General features: G+C 34.6%; 1 protein-coding gene across 3 annotated transcripts in view; it reads right to left on the bottom strand.

Moving 5' to 3' along the window:
* Positions 1-19615, bottom strand: part of LOC149084801 (la-related protein 1-like) — a 232126-nt gene that overhangs the window by 150589 nt on the left and 61922 nt on the right. For all 3 annotated transcript variants that reach the window (XM_089232541.1, XM_089232542.1, XM_089232543.1), the window contains 4 exons: positions 18485-18620; positions 15784-15939; positions 14068-14157; positions 494-644 (listed from right to left, as the gene is read on the bottom strand). In XM_089232541.1, the coding sequence (XP_089088667.1) occupies positions 494-644; positions 14068-14157; positions 15784-15939; positions 18485-18620 (533 nt within the window). The remainder of the gene's footprint in view (positions 1-493; positions 645-14067; positions 14158-15783; positions 15940-18484; positions 18621-19615) is intronic.

Raw genomic sequence — 19615 nt, 5'->3', positions numbered from 1 at the left:
GATATTGAGAAAAGTAGGAGAGAATTTTACAACAAAAAATTCCTTCAGAAGGGAATTATTTTTAGACTAAATTACTATGACAGTTTTCATATCTTATTCAAAATCGTATCCAATTTATTTTTTTCAACATGTACAATGGATGGCAACTGAACAATGATTGACAATCCTGCTACTAATGCTGTTTTTATTATCATACTTATCAATAGAAAAGGCAGGCAAACATTTCATCAGTGTGAGCTCAAATTCCAAGAAAACTTGGGAAAAATGCCACGAAAACAAAAGTGTTTAAAAATACATATTTACAAGAGAAAGTCAATAAATAAGTCTGAAACTGATGTTTTTGGACAAAAGGCCTTCTTGCAATGTAAAATTTGTTTCTATGTAAAAATTTGTTTCGATGAAAAAGTGATCTGAATTGCGAGCATGTTTGCAGAATGAATTATACTCATAAACTGAAATTCCACTGCATAATATTTAAAAAAATTATACTCACACTTGTTTCCGAATTGCATCTTTTAAAGCAATGTCAGTAGCTGGTAAATAAGGAGTCCAATAACATGCATTTGTATATGATGGATAGTACATATCATAACCAAAGGAATCGTATCCATTTAGTTCTGGAAAATGACTTTCCTGTGAGTAAGCTAGACAAAGTATAAGAAATATAACTTCACTGCAATAACTCGTTAATAAAGCCTGGTCCAACATAGTTTCAATTGATTATTTCAGGTACCACTTATAACTATGAAGTTTCATATTCAGAAAATGCTAAATTCCAATTTCATCATGTACTTATTAATCCCCACTTCAATATTTATGAATTACAGTTAGACCAATGTTCCTCAAGCTGGGGGTGAGAGAGCAAAATAACGAAGCAGAAACTTAAACATAAGACAACTGAATGATGGTCATTTAACATGGCTTTTAAGTACAAAATAAGGGCTTTATAAGTGGTTATGTGTATTTCATATGTATGCAGTTCGGGAAACTTGCAGTTTGATCATTCAGTTTAATCAGATTCGAATGGGTATCGAGCACCCATGGCACTTGGGGGATCTGATCACTGATGTCACACAAAATCAGGTTTCAGATAAGTATAGGCGTATAATAGGAAAGAAAGTCTAATATCCACAGATGCAAAACATGAAAATCCAGATTTACACTGGTAAAAGTGGTTGGCTAAATACAATTTTCTGACTAACTTTAAAATGGCTATCTTTACTTTTGGGAAAAAGTCTGATGTCATGGAGCTCAGCAGACCTATACACTAAATTATGAATCCCCACATTGGCAATTTGGAGGATAGATAGCACCCTATTTTGAACACACAAGCACTCCTTTAGGTTACACAAACACAAATCAAGCATAGCTCCCATATTCGGGTGTGAAATATGTAGCAGTTGACCCTTACACAGATAATTTTCAGCTATAATGGTGAAATTATTTTATTGTTTCTTCTAGGCGCAACACTGGCACAATATTGAAACTCTTTCGAAAAGATTACTTAATACACACATATCCTCCTCATCGCACTCTAGCTCTTTTTTCCCTTTCATCAGCATATTTCTGGCAAGTCAAAATCACTCTAAGTGGACATCAAGTTCGTTTGATTCCTGAAGCTTCCAAAGGGAGTGTTGCAGGAGTGTACTCTTCCTGAAACATGTACTTTATATAGTTTCTCTCTTCCTTTTTCTCAATTAACAATATAAATAATCAACAGTGACATCACACCTGCTGGGGTAGATGATGCCAAATTCCAATAACAGCCCAGTTACTCTTCAAAGACCAAAACCAGTGTTACGGCACATTTCTCATAAAATCTATATTACTGCACTATCTTCTCTTTCTCTCTCTCAGCCACATTAAGTTTAAAATCTACATGGGTTAAAATTACATTAAATAGCACATTTATATGATAAGATATGTATTTCTTTTTTTGTTATCTCTTTTAAAACTGTGATCATGATACCCACACAAACACACGACAGCTGCTGTAAGTTAGGCAGGAAAGGGATGTCTTAAGATATTTGAACTTCGCAACAGCATACAAGGATGCTGTAAACAAAGGGGTAAAGAGACCATGATTACTTATGAGGTCTGTGAAAATTTTCAATAAAAATTCAACAGAATTGTAATTCTACATAACTTATGGTCTCAAGACTGGGTCAAGGAAGGAGCATCCCACATATAACTTAATATGGTGGGAAGAGTTTTAGGTATTGTTACGGTATGCTGATTTAAATCAGCTTGATATAAATTCCTTAATTTTTTTTTAAAAGTCACTAATTTACATAAAAAAAATTAATTTTAATTTTTTTTATATTTAACTTCAATGATATTGAAGTAAAGTATAACATAGTATGATATGCATGTTGGTTCTTGATGAAAAGATATATAGAAGATCCGGTAAATATAGACTTGAACCTAATCCCTAGATACAGTACAGAAATATAGCTGTTCTATTATTTATAGATTTTTTTCATGGAATAAATTTTAGAGAAATATAGGGAGCTAAACTTAGATATAATTGCACTAAATATTTCCAATGCATTACAATGGGACACTAGGGTCCCTAAATAAAAACCGAAATTTAGTTTTCATATGAAGCCTTGAATTCTATGCCTTAATTGCTGATCATTGTATCAACTACCATTGGACTTGAAATTTTAATATGAAAAAGAGAAAAGTCTACTCAATGTTTATGAAAACCATGAAAGAATATAAATGTGTAAATTGTTATGTGTGCATGTTAAGCAAAAACATGCCAGTCAGAAGAGGAAACAGATCATAATAAATTCATCAATTGTAACATGATAAATGATACCAACATAAATGTTTAGGTCTCTAAAAGTATATATTTTATAAAATAATTGTTAAAGTAATGCTGAAATATATTTAAAAAATACTTATTGTTTATCTGATCTTCCGCAATCGGCCACTATGATCTCGTGATTAGCGATTGCAGCCGATTAACACTTCTACTTCCATCATCATTCTATACTCATAACTTGAGTTTAGTTTACCATTTGACCTTTGGTCATTAAAGTTTTAAGGCTAAAATAGAATAATTTATAGTTTGTGCATTTATTACCCATGGATCTAGTGGAATATAATTCAATGATCTAATATGTTCGAGATCCTTGTGTAGGTGCAATCTCGCCATACTTAACCGACTGGCGGTTCAAGGTGTTGACAAAAAACTACTTCAAAAATGCTTGGTCTCCAGGATGAAAAACGCTTCGAAAAGGTTCTGGCTATTTTTCCTTTCCCCACATACGCACAACAGGACATAGAGGCCTTTCTGTGAGGTTGATTGCTTTGGACTGCCCAGATCGTGACAGATGTCTGCAATCTTCTCGGAATGACATACGCTCATTTTATTACTTTTGTGTGCCGATCGCATCTTTTTTCCCTCCTTTCTTTAGGTATTTTTCATTCTTTTTTGGTAGATATTGTATCTCTGCTCAGGAGAGCTGTACGCGCCAATTGAAATTGACGTCTAGAATGCTCACGGCATAAACTTAATAATGGAATTTATAATGCAATTAGTAATATTTTATCCATTTCAAGCAGAAAAATGTCTTTGTTCATAAAAAGTTGAAGCAATGAAGCATTCATTACTAACAAAGATACTTTTTTCAATACTTTTATAATGATTTGTTTAGGTTTGCTGGCAATAAAATCAATAAAAATAAAAACATTATAATCAAGCACATTGTCTCGGAAAAAATGTTCGGAGGCAGATTCACAATTTTTCCGTCAAGTGGGCTGTACACTGTACAAATTTTGCCGCTCTTTACTCATTCTAGTCTAATTTTTTTGACCACTGATTTGTCGCTCTTGGCTACAGCTCACTTTTCCACCCTCTCCATGCATTCTCTCTCTCTCTCTAAATTACTCTTTTGGTAGCTCACATGCTTTCATACCCTAATCTTGATGGTCAATCTTTCAATTGGTCACTCATTGACCTCGTTCCTTACTTACTAGCCACGCTTTCTGTCACTCTTCTGATCAAACACTGGCCTAGTCCCTGACAAGTACGATCATCTAAAAATCAGTGTTTCTCAACCTTTTTCAGCCCATGACCTTCTTCGGACAATATTTTTTTACTCTTAGCCCTCTGTCTTATCTGCCCCCCCCCCCCCATCATCCAAGAGTGGGACCATTTCCAATTAAATTTAATCAAAACTAAATTTATGCGTTTCAAAAAAATCTCTGGAACAATGGGGCCGGTGCAGATCCAGGTGTGTGATCATCCCTACCAAACTCCAAATTATATGGGAAAATATGTCTTTGTAAAATACGCAGGGGTGGGAAGTGACTAAGTCCATTTTGGAGCAGCTTTGGAGCAGCAAAATTCAGGATTCGGATCAGTTTTGGAGCAGCAAAATATGGGATTTGGAGCAGCAAAATATGGGATTCGGAGCAGATATTTATAAATTGGAACAGTGAAATCAACAAGAATATTTTCGTTAACTCTCCACCCTTTTCAAAATAAAACTGCACTGTCTTTTGTTATCAAACATCTTTTCGTCAGCTTGATTTTTGTGTTTTAGGCTTTTGACACCTTGTTTGAAAGAGCGGCTATCATAAAATTTTTTGCACCCGTCTATTTAAGATGATTTTTGCTTACTGTGGGCACTATTTGCTGCCTTGAACAGCAGCACTTCAAATGAGCTAAAAAAATTTTATAAGTTTTTAATTTTTTTATACTTGGAAAGAAATTGTTGCAAAATGGGAGAGAATTCCGGAACAATCAACTCTATGTTTGGCGATTCAGCACTCATTATCTGGCGAGATTGGCGATCTGACACTCGCTATTTGGCGAGATTGACGATTTAAAGCTCGTTATTTGGTAACATTAGCAATTTAACGCTCGTTATTCAGCAAAATTAGCAATTTAACGCTCGTTATTCGGCAAAGTTTCTAAACTAAAATTCGTAATTCAGTGGACATGCGCTTTTTACTCCCGGAATGAAAATTTTTTTCACGAAACATCGGGATTTAACACAATGACAATCGACTACAGTAATTTCTGCTGCTTCCAGTGACGACATTTTTTTTTTTAAACGGAAACACTCGAATTTGCACTTTAAAGCTGAAAGGCATTGCAAGCCATCTTCAGTTCCACGATCATGGACAATATCCGGGGTTTTGCGATGGAAAGCCCGATCAGGGGTCGATAGTTTAAGTATAGTGGAATAAAACACGCTCTTCTCTCTCGTAAAGAAACGTTTCGTGGCTAGCAGGAACAAAATTTTTTTGCCCTCCTTTCCGAAATTGCGGACATACTGAAGCAAAATTCACTATTTGATGCAGAAAAATGCGAAAATACGCTATTGGAGCAGGATGGCGCCAGATATTAGTTTTGGCGCAGTGCGGCACAATTGGCGCAGAGTTCCCACCCCTGAATATGGGATGACCAACGAACCAACACAATAAATAGAGCCTCCCTATACATCATTATCCTGGGTCAGCGCCTATCCTGGGCTAGAGTTCAGTAAGCTTCCTTCTCAAGGGTATTTTATGCATGGCCGTCTCACGTCATAGCTCCCTGGACAAAGATGATGTTCTGGGGTCCCATGCTTAGCCGGAAGTAAGAACTTACGATCTGATGTGATGATTTCGAATGTAAGTTTATATGTATAAATATACACAAAAAACTTACATTCGAAAATCGCATCAGATCACATCATGTAAGCCACGATATGAAGCCCCGGATCATGCTTACATGAGCAAGTATGACCCTGGTTCTATGAATAGCTCTGCTGAATTGTGAAAGTAACCAGATTTTTCCTAACATAATTCACTTGAAAGCTTTATTTCTTCACAGCTCTCTGTGGCCCCTTTACCAGTTGTCATGGCTCTCCTTTAATCTAATTTTCACCCTTGGCAACCTTAAAATATCCCAGGACCGCAAGGGCCCCCCCCCCCTTCCATATGGCCCCAGGTTGAGTACCACTGATCTAAATAAGAAAACTTAAAAATGAAAAAAGCTCTGATGGGAGTGGAGTACTCTGAAAGAGCTAGAGTATCACAATTGCACACAGTATTCAACATTCATTTGTACTGCGGTTGATATCATTTAGTGTCAGATTTTGCTTCTCAAAAATAAAAAGAATTCCGCACATTCAAGTATAACAGATATGTTGCTGCCAAAACCCGAAGTTGGCCAATTCGTGACGGGGAAAGCCCAGATGAGCCGGCCAATATCCGAAATTCAGGCTTTTGCCGGCCCCTATATATCAGAGGCACCGACATGAAGAAAACATTGGGGGACTGAAAGTTGTTGGTCGTCCCGTATATATACGGGACTCAAGCAAGTATGCAGGAGTGGGAAGGTGAATTACATTATTTTTTTTAGAAATTATTGTGGGGGGGGGGGGGCTCAGCCCTCTTACAAAATTTATTGGGGAGGAGGCTCAAATGGTTCCAGCGCTTATGCTATATATCAATATTCAGATTCCTTTGTTCGTTAGGGTTGCCATAGCTAACCATAATCATTATGGTTCACTATGGCCAATTATAAATGGCCATAATTATCACAAACAAATATGCCAACACGGTGATGACAGAGAATCATAGGGGCCGATATAAAGATGTATAGCAGTGTTTCTCAACCACCGGGTCGTGACCCGGTGCCAGACCTTGACATCAGTCAAACCGGGCCATAAGTGTGGTTTACCGTTTCATTTTTACCCATTTATTTCCTGTCAGTCATGTGTATGACCAGGTCTTCCAGTTGCAAAAAGGAAATCAACCGGGAAGCAGGCTTCCAAAGGTTGAGAACCACTGATGTATAGGGACCGGCAAAAACCCGAATTTTGGACATTGGCCGGGTCAACTGGGCTGGAATCAGTCTATGCTGAAAACGAGATTTTCTTGGAAACTGGGTAATATTTGTAATGAAAAAAAGGGAGGAAAACATCTCTTTCCTTCCTCAAAATCACTTGGGATTTCCAAAAGACAGAAGATAAATATACTTTTTTTTTCCAAGATTCCGATTGTGATATTCAAAACATGTTGTACGCCACAAAGAATTATTGACTTTTGAAGTTGACCACAGAAATTCTGACACTTGTCTTGCACAGTACCGTTGGGCTTAATCCCTTCAGGAGTGTTCGCGTGAAGAAAGGGGAGAGGCCCTGGCCCATCCTTGTTATGTTTAACAAAGATGTTAAGGTGGAAGGAAAAACTGAGATATACGTTCAGAGCCGTTCAAGAGCAGATATTCTGCCTCGTGTTTCTATGTTCAGAACTGTGTTGGAAAGGATTTTTTTCACATGTATTTCTACGTGCAGATCCATCAGTCTGTTAAGATGAATTACAGCAAGGCTCCCACTCAAAAAATTACAAAAAATAGGAAAAAGTAGGACGGGGAGGGTACCCCCTTAGACAACATAATCATAGCATTATAAAAAAATATCTCTCTCCCCCTCCCCCTAAATTTTTACTTTTATTTAAATAAAAATATTTCAGTATCCTATAACATTGACTCAAGCCAAAGCAAAATGACATAAATGACTTGATTACGAAAAAAATTTTGGTCAAAACAATGTACTAGCAGCCAGTGGAGAGAAATTTCATTTGGAGGAGGGGGCACTTTCATTTTGGGGGGGATTTTTCAAAGTGATAGAACAATAGGTTTGGCTATCTTTTTCCTTTTTTTGGTCATTTTCTCACATTTTGGGGAGGGGGAACCAGACACCCACCCCCCCACTCTTGGCAACTAGATAATTATTTTCTGTCTCTCCCTACAATATAAACGTTTTTTTTTTTAGTCTTACACATTCCGGCCTGTCAACTCTCTTGGACAATACACAGCAAATTATGAAGACATGCAAGTCTTTTAAAAATGACACTGTCGAAACCACTTTCAAAAGCACAGTGCAAAATGAGTAAATTACACGATCCTATGTAAATAAGCCAAGGTGAACCAGATGGTTTTACTGTGCTATCCACCTTTTTTTTAATGGGATTTCTTTACGCTTCACTAATCACTCGCACACAATATCAGTGTAATCATTTTTGACAAATAAAGCGCTTTAATTTTTAGCTCTTTGCCAAGCATTGTAAATATGGTTTATGTCTCTCCATGTACTAAAAATACAGACAACTGAATGCTATTGGGTAGCGTCAGAATCGCCAAACCTAGAATAGGCCTATGTATCCAACTTATTTGCAGTGCAAACTGTTGTTTCACTTATACACAGAATGTGGACCATAATTTTGAATGATGAATGTTAGTTACTGCCCAAGACCATGAAGTAGTAAATACAAAATTATTTTTCCAATCAGACAGAAGTTGTTAATCACTATTCTACTTGTTGAACCCTCAAACTAAGCAAAATGAAAAATTAATAAACCAAATGGTCCACATACACCCCAGTCCCAAATAACATCAAAAATGATATAATTTGTAATATAATTTGGCAGAATCATTAATTGCAATCTACTACATTTGTAATATTTGGCAATATATTGATGATTCCTTGCTGAATTAAACCAAATTACACCAATTTTGTTGATAGGATTTGGTGAAAAGTAAGATGAAAACTAGAAAGTAAAACAAAACTGAGAAAGTAGGACATTTTACCAAAAAGTAGGACAAATGGGAGCCCTGATTACAGAGTTCTCAATTGCTGTCTTCACCACTCAAAAAACTGTTTTCAAGTTAATTCCATCTTCATGTGGAAGACGGAGATACTGGGGAGAGGCAGACCATTCTGACTTGAGCTGATCACTGTGCTTGGACTTTTGGAGGTGTTCTTTGGAGTGGAGGATCATCCAATGAACCGACTACGAACTGATAGTTTGTGTTGTGTGGTGATGGAGTTGCTCTGGATACTTGAACTTGATTGGACTTATTTGAATGTACAGCTAAAATTGGAGACCAACAAAGATTCCACACTGGTCAAATCATTCATTGTTATTTTTTGTGCGCAATGATCGAGCTGTTATAATATTCATAATTTATGATCATTGAATTTTATGTTTGAAATGTAGAGGTAAGGGAAAATCAATTGTTAATAATGAATAGTTTTTGATGGAATATTGTTTTTTGTTTTCAATTTGTTGTCTGTAGATCACAAACAATCCCGGGAAGGCAACAATATATTTGTTGCATAAATGGGGGCTCGACCGGGGTGGTCCATTGAAAATGATCCATTATCGGCCCGATTTCGATCAGAGAATTGCTCACAGACAGCGTTGATTGTCCTAACATGAAAACAAATTTCCATACATATGTTTTTGAAATTTCAATATGAATTGTTAATAATAGTTATTCCTGATCATTCTTAATTTCCAAATCATACTTAGAGATCTGTTTTAGTTCAATATCCATACTGAATGGATTGATGATAGATTTTATTTATGTCCACAACTGTAGATTTCTTACTGAAATTGCCACTTATATCCAGGATCGATTAATGACACTAAATTTTGATGAGAGTGGGACCCGTTAGGAATCTTGTACATAGTATTTTAGGGGTTTAGTATGTGTATAATATGCATTTGGGAAAATAATTATATATTTAATGTATTTTTTGGAAGGAGTAGCATATATTATGTATATTTTAGATAGATTTTTCAGTTTACAGGATGGTTAGTTGAATTATGCCATACATATGTTTATTTTAATAATGTGTATTTCAAGCGGGTTATTAATTTTTTGAGTGTATAATATGATATATATTTCATGTGCTTGGCGGATCTCTACAAAAAAAATTTTTCGGGGTGTTCAGAAAAATCCTGGCAAATTTTTCTTTTATCAGTCAGAAGGAAATCGCAGTACAACACAAGCCGTATGTGAATGCGGCCGATCGATCAGTGTTTCCAATCTGAAATATTTCTCTTGTAGAAATATGCAGATGATTTTTAGATATGTCAATTCATTTAATCTTGAGATATAGGGGTTTCAGTGGGCAGGCAGTGCCTGGAAAATTGTTCGCGATTTGATGTACAAGTATTGCTTACGATCAGAGCCATACGCTACTTGTACTTTCATTATTATTTATGCAACAAAGATATCAAACACATCCACAAGTCTAACCAGTGATCAGCTCAAGTGGGGGCAACTTGCTGAATTGGATAGAATCGTGGTTAAGAGATAGGGCACAACAAGTTATGGTGAATCGGAAATTCTCTGGTTAGAAAGGCGTCACAAGTGAAATTCCTCAAGGAAGTGTCCTTGGCCCCATACTTTTTCACTTTTTATCGATAAACTTGATCAGGGTATTAATGAGATTGCTAGCAAATTCACAGATGACATGAAGCTAATGGGGGTAGAAAGTAATCAAAGCGATAGGGATAGGGAGTTGCTCCAGACCAACTTGAACAGGATTGAGGCAGCATTGAAAGTGCATGGTCGCTCATTTTGGTTCAAACAACCCACGGTTCACTTACAAGTTAAATGGAGTCACTATCCTAGATGCAACTAGGTTCAAAAATTTGGTAATTCTCATTGACCAGCGTCTTAGGTTTTCTGAACATTGTTCAGCAGTTGTCAAAAAACATGCTTGATTTGATTTTCAAAAGGTGTCTTCGCGTTCTCCTAAAGTCATTCTTTTGCTTTTTCGAGGGTTAGTTCATATTGGACTGGAGTATGCTGTAAGGTTTTGGAGATCATACCTACAAAGGGACATAGACTTGGTTGAAGGGGTGCAGAGAAGAGCTACGCGTGTCCTTATTGGCACACGGGGCTTGAGTTATGAAGCAAGACTTAATTTTTTTAATGTTAACATTAGATGAACGCAGATGTCTGGGAGATCGAAGAGTTCAAAATTTTCAATGGGATGGATAGGATGGACCATGAATTATTAGTAAAATGTCAGTCGAATGCTTTCAGAAAGGGACACCAGTATTGATCGGTAAGAGATAATTCTAGGTTATGGCGTGTCGTAGGGAAATATTTTCTAATAGGGTTGTTAATAAATGGAATGTCTGATCCTGGGGGTAATAAATTCTAACACAATTGACATGTTTAAAAATAAATACGATAAACATGTTAGGGTAAATCGAGAAGCTATCCATTTTTAGAATAAGACAACCATAAGTATTCTTTGTGGGACATTGTATAATATTTTGTCATGTATAAATATTGTTTGTAATTGCATTTTTAATTGGATTGCTGTATTTTTTAAGTATATGGCATCCATATTTATTATGGGCATCTTTTTCTCAGCCACCTCATTGGGCATTTTGCATGTTGTGGCGTTGTTTTTGTATTAACATAAGTTAGGATGGTTGGCTTCTCCCCAGTGTCTCTTCGTCCTCCACATGAAGATGGATCAACTTGAAAACAGAGTCCTTTGAGTGGCGAAGACAGCAATGAGATAACTCTGTGATTCATCTTAAGTATGGAGAGACTGGACCTACAAAAGAATCTTGAAAATATTAGATCATTGAATGATATTCAGCTGGATCTGTGGGTAATAAATGCACAAACTATAATTTATTCTATTTTAGTCTTAAAAATTTAATGACCGAAGGTCAAATGGTACATTAAACTCAAAACATTAGTACAGAATGATGGAAGTAAAAGTGTTAATCGGCTGCAATTGTCAACCATGCCATCATAGTGGCTGATTGCAGAAGATCGGATAAACAAAGGGTAATTTTTTAATTTATTTTAACATTACTTTAACAATTATTTTAGAAAATATATACTTTTAGAGACCTTCTTTAAACATTTATGTTGGTAACATGGATCATGTTACACAATTGTGTAAGAAACAATCTTGTCAATAAGATGTTTTCATTTAGTTGATGCTAAATGACCCTTTGGTTACGCATCCCATGAATCGATAAACCTGCACCATGTGTCATACTGTGACACTACTAGGCATTTACTTTACGGAAGGGGGCACTCATGAATAAAAAAGCACCTTTCTCTACAAGAAAAATGTTAATCCATGAAGTTGATTCAAGCTCAATGACCTTTAATGTTGCATATATAAAGGATGAGATTACACTATAAAAGTTTGCTCGATGTAACTGATATGGCTTATTACTTGAATTTTTCAAGTTTCATAAAACTTTTATAATGTAATCCCAGGACAAACACAGATTTGTGTTCACATTTCCTGCTTGTAGATAGTTTGTTAGTTTACTTATTTATGGTGAATTAAAATGCGAGAGATTAGGTCAAAAGATATGCATTCTTAATAATTAACAAGATCTGATTAAAAAGTAATCACTCAATTTAAAATTTAAAAAAAATTCTTTGTAACCTAGGTATTCTGAGAGACTGTTCTCAGTCATCATCAAGATGTTTCAGGTCTAAATCACATTTTGCAAATTGAACTAACATTGAAGTTTTTGTAAGCTAGATTTCCATTTAATTTGCAGGGACTTTGAACTGAAATTGAAGGAATCAGTAATCCTTTTTCTAATCTTATGAATTTTTCTAGACTTCAGTGACTTTTGTCTCATTTAAAGAATTTCCCATGTTGATAGACATCCTGTATGATGATTTTGCAGCGAAGTTTGCTCTTGATGTCATTTCTGTCTTGTGCACTTGCTAAACAATCTTGATGCAATAGATTTTGAAGGCAAAAGTTGATAAAAAAAAAAAATGCACTTGCCCCACCAATTTTATTTTTTCACAAAACATGTATAAGAGTATTAAATCACTCCACAAAAAATTGTTTTTTACGTTAAATGGGTATTATACTTGAAATGGGTAAAACCTAGGAGTTGACAAACCGAACTAGTACAAAATCAACATTGAAATGTTTTATAAACATCTTTATTATTGATTAATAATCAATATTTATGAAACATGTGGTATCTAATGAATTTAATTAACACTGAACTTGAAAAATTCAGATGATTAAAATTACAACCAACAGAGATAAAAATCAGTGATATCAAAAATTTGTGCATTGAACATTGCCGCATGCACCCCACTTCACATCCCACAGAGATACCGAAGCATTCCCAAAGGATGGGTGCATCCAAAAATTTAAAAATTGATAGAACTGTTTATTGTGATAGGAACTCTACAATTAACAAACTTTAGCATAAAAGAAGTTTCCAAATGTACTGGTTAAAAAAGAAGAGCACAGTAGATCATATTTATATGTCAGAACTAAAGAGCACCATGTACACTCATAAATGAAAAGTGGTTTGTTCAAACCAAAATATGAGTGACCATGCACTTGTAAAAGTTTGAACTCACTGCGATCATATTCAAGTTTGTCTGAAGCAACTCCCTATCGCTTGGATTCCTGACTACTTCCATTAACTTCACGTCATGTGTGAATTTGATAACAATTCTATTGATACCTTGATTAAGTTTATTGATAAAAAGTGAAAAAGTATGGGGCTACAGACACTTCCTAGAGCAACTTCACTTGTGATACTTATCCAATCAGAAAATTCAGCATTGATCTAGCCCTCTCTGACCCATCTCACAACCATGATTCTCGCCAATTCCCAAAAATATCAATCTTGTTTGAATGCTTTAGAGTTTACCATTTTGGACCAATCGAATGCCTCCGGGAAATCAAGATACACAATATCAACTTTATTGCCTTTGTCCAAAGAGTTGGTCACATGAACATAGAAGGAAAAAGGATTGGTTACACGTGACTTTCCCTTTGTGAGAACCCAAGCTTGTTTCCCACCAATACATTATTCTTGTCTATCCACTCCACTATAGTTGCCTTTTGATCATTTCCAAAATTTTCAAGAGGGAGCTCATTCATCAAATTCACTGGACAGTAATTCGATACTGTTTCTCTATCCTTTCTGAACATTGAAGCTAGATTAGTAAGCTTCCAATAACTTGGAACGATACCCTCAGCAACACTACTCAATATACAATTCATTAACACATTCTCTAATGCTTCTAAGATAAATATCATCTGGTCCTGGTGCTTCGTAAGCAGATATATTTTCAAGAAATTTTAGGAGTTTCATATCTTCCACTTCAATAATGTTGAGAACTTTATAACCCCATGGTACATCCACACTTTGAATATTGCCTTCTCTTTAGAAAACCGATGCAAAAAAGTCATTGAATGCAATACATATGCTTATACTACACGTAAGTTTTCTCACCTCGTCTTTTAGATCGCCAATCATGCATATATCCCCTTCCTCGTCTGCTTCGTGAATACATTTCTCGCTCACTATTTTTTTGATTCTTTCCTAAAAAAAGAGTAAATAAAAAATATTTTGATTATTCAATGTGTCATTATAGTATTAAAAAAAGCAACATTATTATTTCGCATCATTGTCGGTTCACGATTTTAAAGCCAAAGTTGACTTCAGAAGCATATGCTTTCAAGATAGACATTTAAGCAGTTTTTTTAAAAGCTGGTCTAGGGTTAAATCAAGTGAGACCAGTGTGTTATTTTATGTATGAGCAATATTTCAACAAAGGAAGAGATGAAAATGAATGTTTCAACCCAAACATTGTTTTAAAAAACAGTGGTTGAACAAGATCAGTCAGTGATGGCAGAAGATGTTTTTCATATAAAACTGTATTGATTATGATAATAGGTACGAGATTCCTAATGAATGTGTTTCAACACTTTACAGTACAACCTTAGAAAATCATACATGGAAAATTACAACAAGATGCTATCAAATAGGGCAAAAGATTTGTTGGATATGAATAAAACTCAAATTTTGTGCCAAAATATTTCCAGAAAACTTTATAATTTTTCTGGTCTTTTATGTTTGCTTAAATTTATTCCCCAAATCAATTCATTACATTTGAAATTTTACTTTGCAAAGTTCATGAAGAAAAAGAAATTTAGCACTTAAGCTCAGTTTTTATGTTGATGTTACTTTTACAACAGTTTCCTCCATTACTGGGTGATGCTGACAAGAGTGTGATGCCTGTGCTATTGTGATTATGAGTGAACATGAACATTTTTCTTTGAATTTGTTGCTCAAATAAAGATGACCACAATTTCTGAAAAATCACTAAAATTCTGCTTGATTTTGGAATGCCCCAAAGCAGAAAGTTTTGAACTGTTCTGCAATGGGTCCTCAGCTGATTGAAAATGTTCTGCAGTGAAACAGTGTTTTTTATACTAAAGAGTGTCTTCTCTTTAAGGTATTCTGAAAATTGTTCTGCAGCAACAAAGATTGTTCTGTGATGTAAGTTGCAAATTTTGGTATATTCTGCTTTGGGGTTGGGATGAATATTGCCACATAAGCTTCTGCACTGAAAGAGGATCACACCAGCCAAGCTTCGCTGGGAACTTTAGTTTGTTTAACTACCGAGGGAAAAGTGCTGTAAATATGTTATTGTGCTAATGATGGCAGATGAATACAAGGTTCTTATTAGATTTGTGAGAAGATGGGAAAATTTATTTTTCCTGAGAATGCAGAGATTGCTTCTGTCAAAAAAAGAATGTTATAATTATATTGTTTGAAAATTCCAAAGCATCCAAATTAACATATATATTGAATACAAGGCCACAACAGGCAAAATACCTAACGAGGTCGCTGAGAAAAAGATACTCATTACAAACATGAGTGTCACATTTCTAAAATACAGCAACCCAATAAAGAATGAAATTACAAGAGCTAGAAATATATATAAATGACCAGCTGTTACCCGCGGCTTTGCTCGCACTGATTTGGTAATCTGAAAACTACTCTGTGTTGATTCTCCTCATATAACATTTGAACCTGTCATGACCACCTTGGGGGATGTATTTTTCATAAATCCTGTCTTAGTGGGTGGGTAACTACATTAAAAATTATGTTGTCATAATTAAACATTAATTTTCTTATCATGTAAGAGCTTTAAAAACCAACCTGAAAACTTAGACGAATCTTCTTTTTCTTTCTTCTTCTTTTCAGTATGGATGAGTTCACTGTTTTTTTTCTGTGGAGATGACTTTCCATTTTTACTATTTTTCTTTTTGTCCTTACCAGAATCGATATCAAGAGGCACCCATTTTTGTTTAGATCCTATAAAATCAAAAAGCGAACTAAAAAAAAATCTTTTTCATTTTTCACATTTATAGGAGGGCCAATTCAAACATATGGACAGATTAGTAATTAAAAAAAAGAACGAATGAGAGGAATAAGTATGAATGAGAGGAATAAATGTATTAACCCATTTCCACCCAGTGTCTTCATTTGAGGACAGTGAGGATTTGGTTTTATATAATATTTTAACCTTGCAGCTAGATGTTGTATATTTTAGCAGGTGTAGATGACAACCCTACTCAGAGATTGACATGGAACAGATTCTCAAGAAGCCATTTTTGGTTTAGAAATGAACTCTTGAAGTTAGTGTATTTTATTATCTCAGGGTGGGCACTTTTGTTTTCCACCTTGTATTACCAACATTATATTGTTATTTTCATGCAGGTTATTCTTTTGTAATTGATTACTTACAGTTTTATGTTCTTAACCAGCACAATTCTAAATTGTTTCACTTAAATTTTCTCAAATATGTTGCCATATTTTACTGTCCCCAATAGAGGACACTTGTTGCCCAATGTTATACTTCCTGTTGTGATGTACAGTAGACTCTCGCTAATCCAGCACATATCAGACCAGAGTGTGCCGGATTATTGAAATTGCCAGATTACTGGAAGTCAATTGAAAAAGCCCATTTGAATAATAAAAACTTCAGCTCACAGACACATACAGCAACATATTCTCCTCTTCTATATATGCCCAAAGGAAACCCACCTAAAAAACAATGGATAACTGGATGGGCCTGATTAATGCATGATCGGATCGAGAGTCTACTGTATTTAAAAAATCTCTTGGAATATTCCTAATTGCTGCAATTTCAAAAAAATATCCCAACACCAAAATGGAATTCAAAGCATATCAAAGTGCAGGCGTTGACAGGTTAATGGTTCCCAATACATAAATACCACTTTTCTTTAATCAGTAATTTTTTCCTCATATTTTTGATAATACAATAGGCACTGATGGATAATGCTATTTCCGGTTCATCACTTTTGCCAAGTACAAAAATGGACATACACCATAATATCGAAAAAATTTATAGTTTTCAGGATTTTGTTTTATAATTTTATTCATCTGGTTGTTTTTAACATTTTGAAGCTGAACAAGACTTATTTCTCCCCTGCAAGTTGCTATAAATATGCAAGACTATGTGGGAGGTTAGTAGATACTCTCCCTTGTTGACGAACATTTTCGTACTCAGCTTAGTATGTCCTAATCTTGCTGTAGTAACAGCTTCGATATCTCCTTGAGATGGGAAGCGGGGTGTGTCCGGTCCTGCAATGTTCAATGTAGTAACAGCTATGGTCAAATACATATATGGAGCTGCATTAGACTTTGTATAGTGGAGGCAAAAGTAATGTAGAAATAAGCCCATTCAGCTTTAGATCAGTTTCTTTTAGTTGACCAGATTCACAGATCTTCAACTGAAAGACTTTCTCCAAAGAAACACAGTACATTAAAAAAATAAAATAAAACTGCTTAATGTGGATTATGATAACTCCTCACAATAGCTGAATAAAAAAAAAAGGATAGAATCACAGCTTAATGCAGGAAATTCAAAAGAAAAGTCAGTGTAACGCTGCAATATCAACATTTTGCAACTAGTTTTGTGCAAGAAAAAACTGAGCTATACCATTTTCTACGTAAAAACGGAATGCATGGTCACATTTACTTCTGGTTTTTTTTCAGTTATACTCTATCTTAATGTTTAATAAGGAGCCCCCTGATTTTTTGGGGTTAGAATTTGGAAAAAGTTTCAAAAATATTTATTTCAAAATATTTGAGATTTTTCGTTCATCATAGAAACCCTTAAAACCACTCGTCACTCTTCTCTGATAAATTACAATCAGCTATATTAACTATAGTTCATTATCAAAGTCACCCTCATTGTGAATTACAAAGAACTGAATATATATATAATTTCTTAATATCTATAATACTATCCATGAGTAAGAAACCCTATTTTTGGCAAACAAAGGTAACTTATACTTAAAATACAGTAGTTATAAGTTGGTTATTGTTATCAGAAATCTTGAGTCCCCAATATAATAACATTAAACGCACAGTGCAATGTATAAAAAAAACCATTTCATACCCTCTTTAAAAATTTTCCCACCAGTTCAACAGTTTTTCTAAATTATGCTCCATAACATTGAAAGTGTTTTAGAAACACGTGAGGGTTCTTCTAGACTAAATGAAGTTCACAAAAATGCACAGGATGATTTTCTCAAACTTTTTCCTTTTCACAATAAGAAATTGAATTACTGGGCAGACTTTCAATTAAGGAGATTATTCATTTTCACACAAATTATCATTCATTGTCACACAAAAAAGAAACAATACTATACATTCAAAAATTTTACATTTACATGCTCTAAGAACCTGTAAAAATTACTATGCATGCATAAGCGAATAAATTAAATTTATTATGTTTTTTCTACAGCCAAATGGTTCGAACTTTTGAATCACCCCTCACATACTATAACCTGTTTCAATAAAACTAAAAAAAAGACTTGCAAATAACAACCTTTTTTTTTATTTTGAGGCCAATTCGATTGCTTTCTAGTATCTTGATTTTCTTTTGCTGAGTCATCATCTTGAACAAGCAGTGGATTTTCTTGTTCCTTGTTAATACTTCGGTTTGTGCTTGAAACATCATTTTTCTATAAAAAATATTTATTGTAAAAAGTTTGGAACTACCTTAGAAGATTGTAACTATTAAATTCAGTGGCTTTGGAACACTTTCAAACAATATCAGAAGTATCTCCGAATTTTTGTCTAAAAACTTTTATAAACACACATATACAGTGATACCTCGGCTAACAGATTTTTGGGCTAACCGATTTTTTTTAAAGTTTTTCTGCCTTGGCTAATAAATACAGATTCGGCTAATGAACATGTTTGTTATTATGGATGCATACACTATCAAAAAACAGACATGTCATAAGCTCAGTTTCTGTACCAATCAAAATGAATTCAACAAATAACTACTGTCCCTTGAAGCAGATTAGTTTATTTCCTCTTTGCAATCACTTTCCAGATATATCGCCTTCACTTTCAGAAGCCATTCACTATATAAAGCCATTACATGTGAAATAAATGATTAGGCTAAAAGAAAATGAATTTTAAAAAAAGAGCCTTAGACTTTTTTAAACTGGTTTCAGCAGTCTAATGGCAAGACACTTGGCATCGAAATGAACAGTCTAGACAATCTAGCTTATTTTTCATCTGCATGCATGAAAGAAATGTCCTGACTATATCACATAGCACACCACCTCAGGCAAGCACTTTTTTTAACTACGGTGGACGAACTAGCATACTTAAACATATATAACATAAAAAGATGTTCAGTTTTTCATCTTTCTTTAAATTCTCTTTCATTCAATTGTGAAGTTTATTTCAACCTTCGATCAGTTTATTTTTTTATAGTGCTTACTTGGATATATGAAGGTTTTACAAAGGTTACTTTGAAATTTTAGGCAGTTCCTAGAGCAAATTAAACAATTTTATAGAAACTTGGAAAATCATGTTACGGCTAACAAATGCAATCAATTATCTTTGTTAGCCAAGGTATCACTATATGTATAAATACAACAAGTATGAAAATTATATTTAAAAAAACTAATTGCCATCATAATTATTCATGAAATAGATAAGT

The sequence above is a fragment of the Pholcus phalangioides genome, unplaced genomic scaffold (genome assembly GCF_987345545.1).
Source record: "Pholcus phalangioides strain wild (caught in Gottingen) unplaced genomic scaffold, Ppha-v1.0 ptg000007l_1, whole genome shotgun sequence".
Classification (NCBI taxonomy): Eukaryota; Metazoa; Arthropoda; class Arachnida; order Araneae; family Pholcidae; genus Pholcus; species Pholcus phalangioides.
The sequence above is the reverse complement of the archived record's forward strand: the minus strand, read 5'-3'. Positions and strand labels throughout refer to the sequence as shown.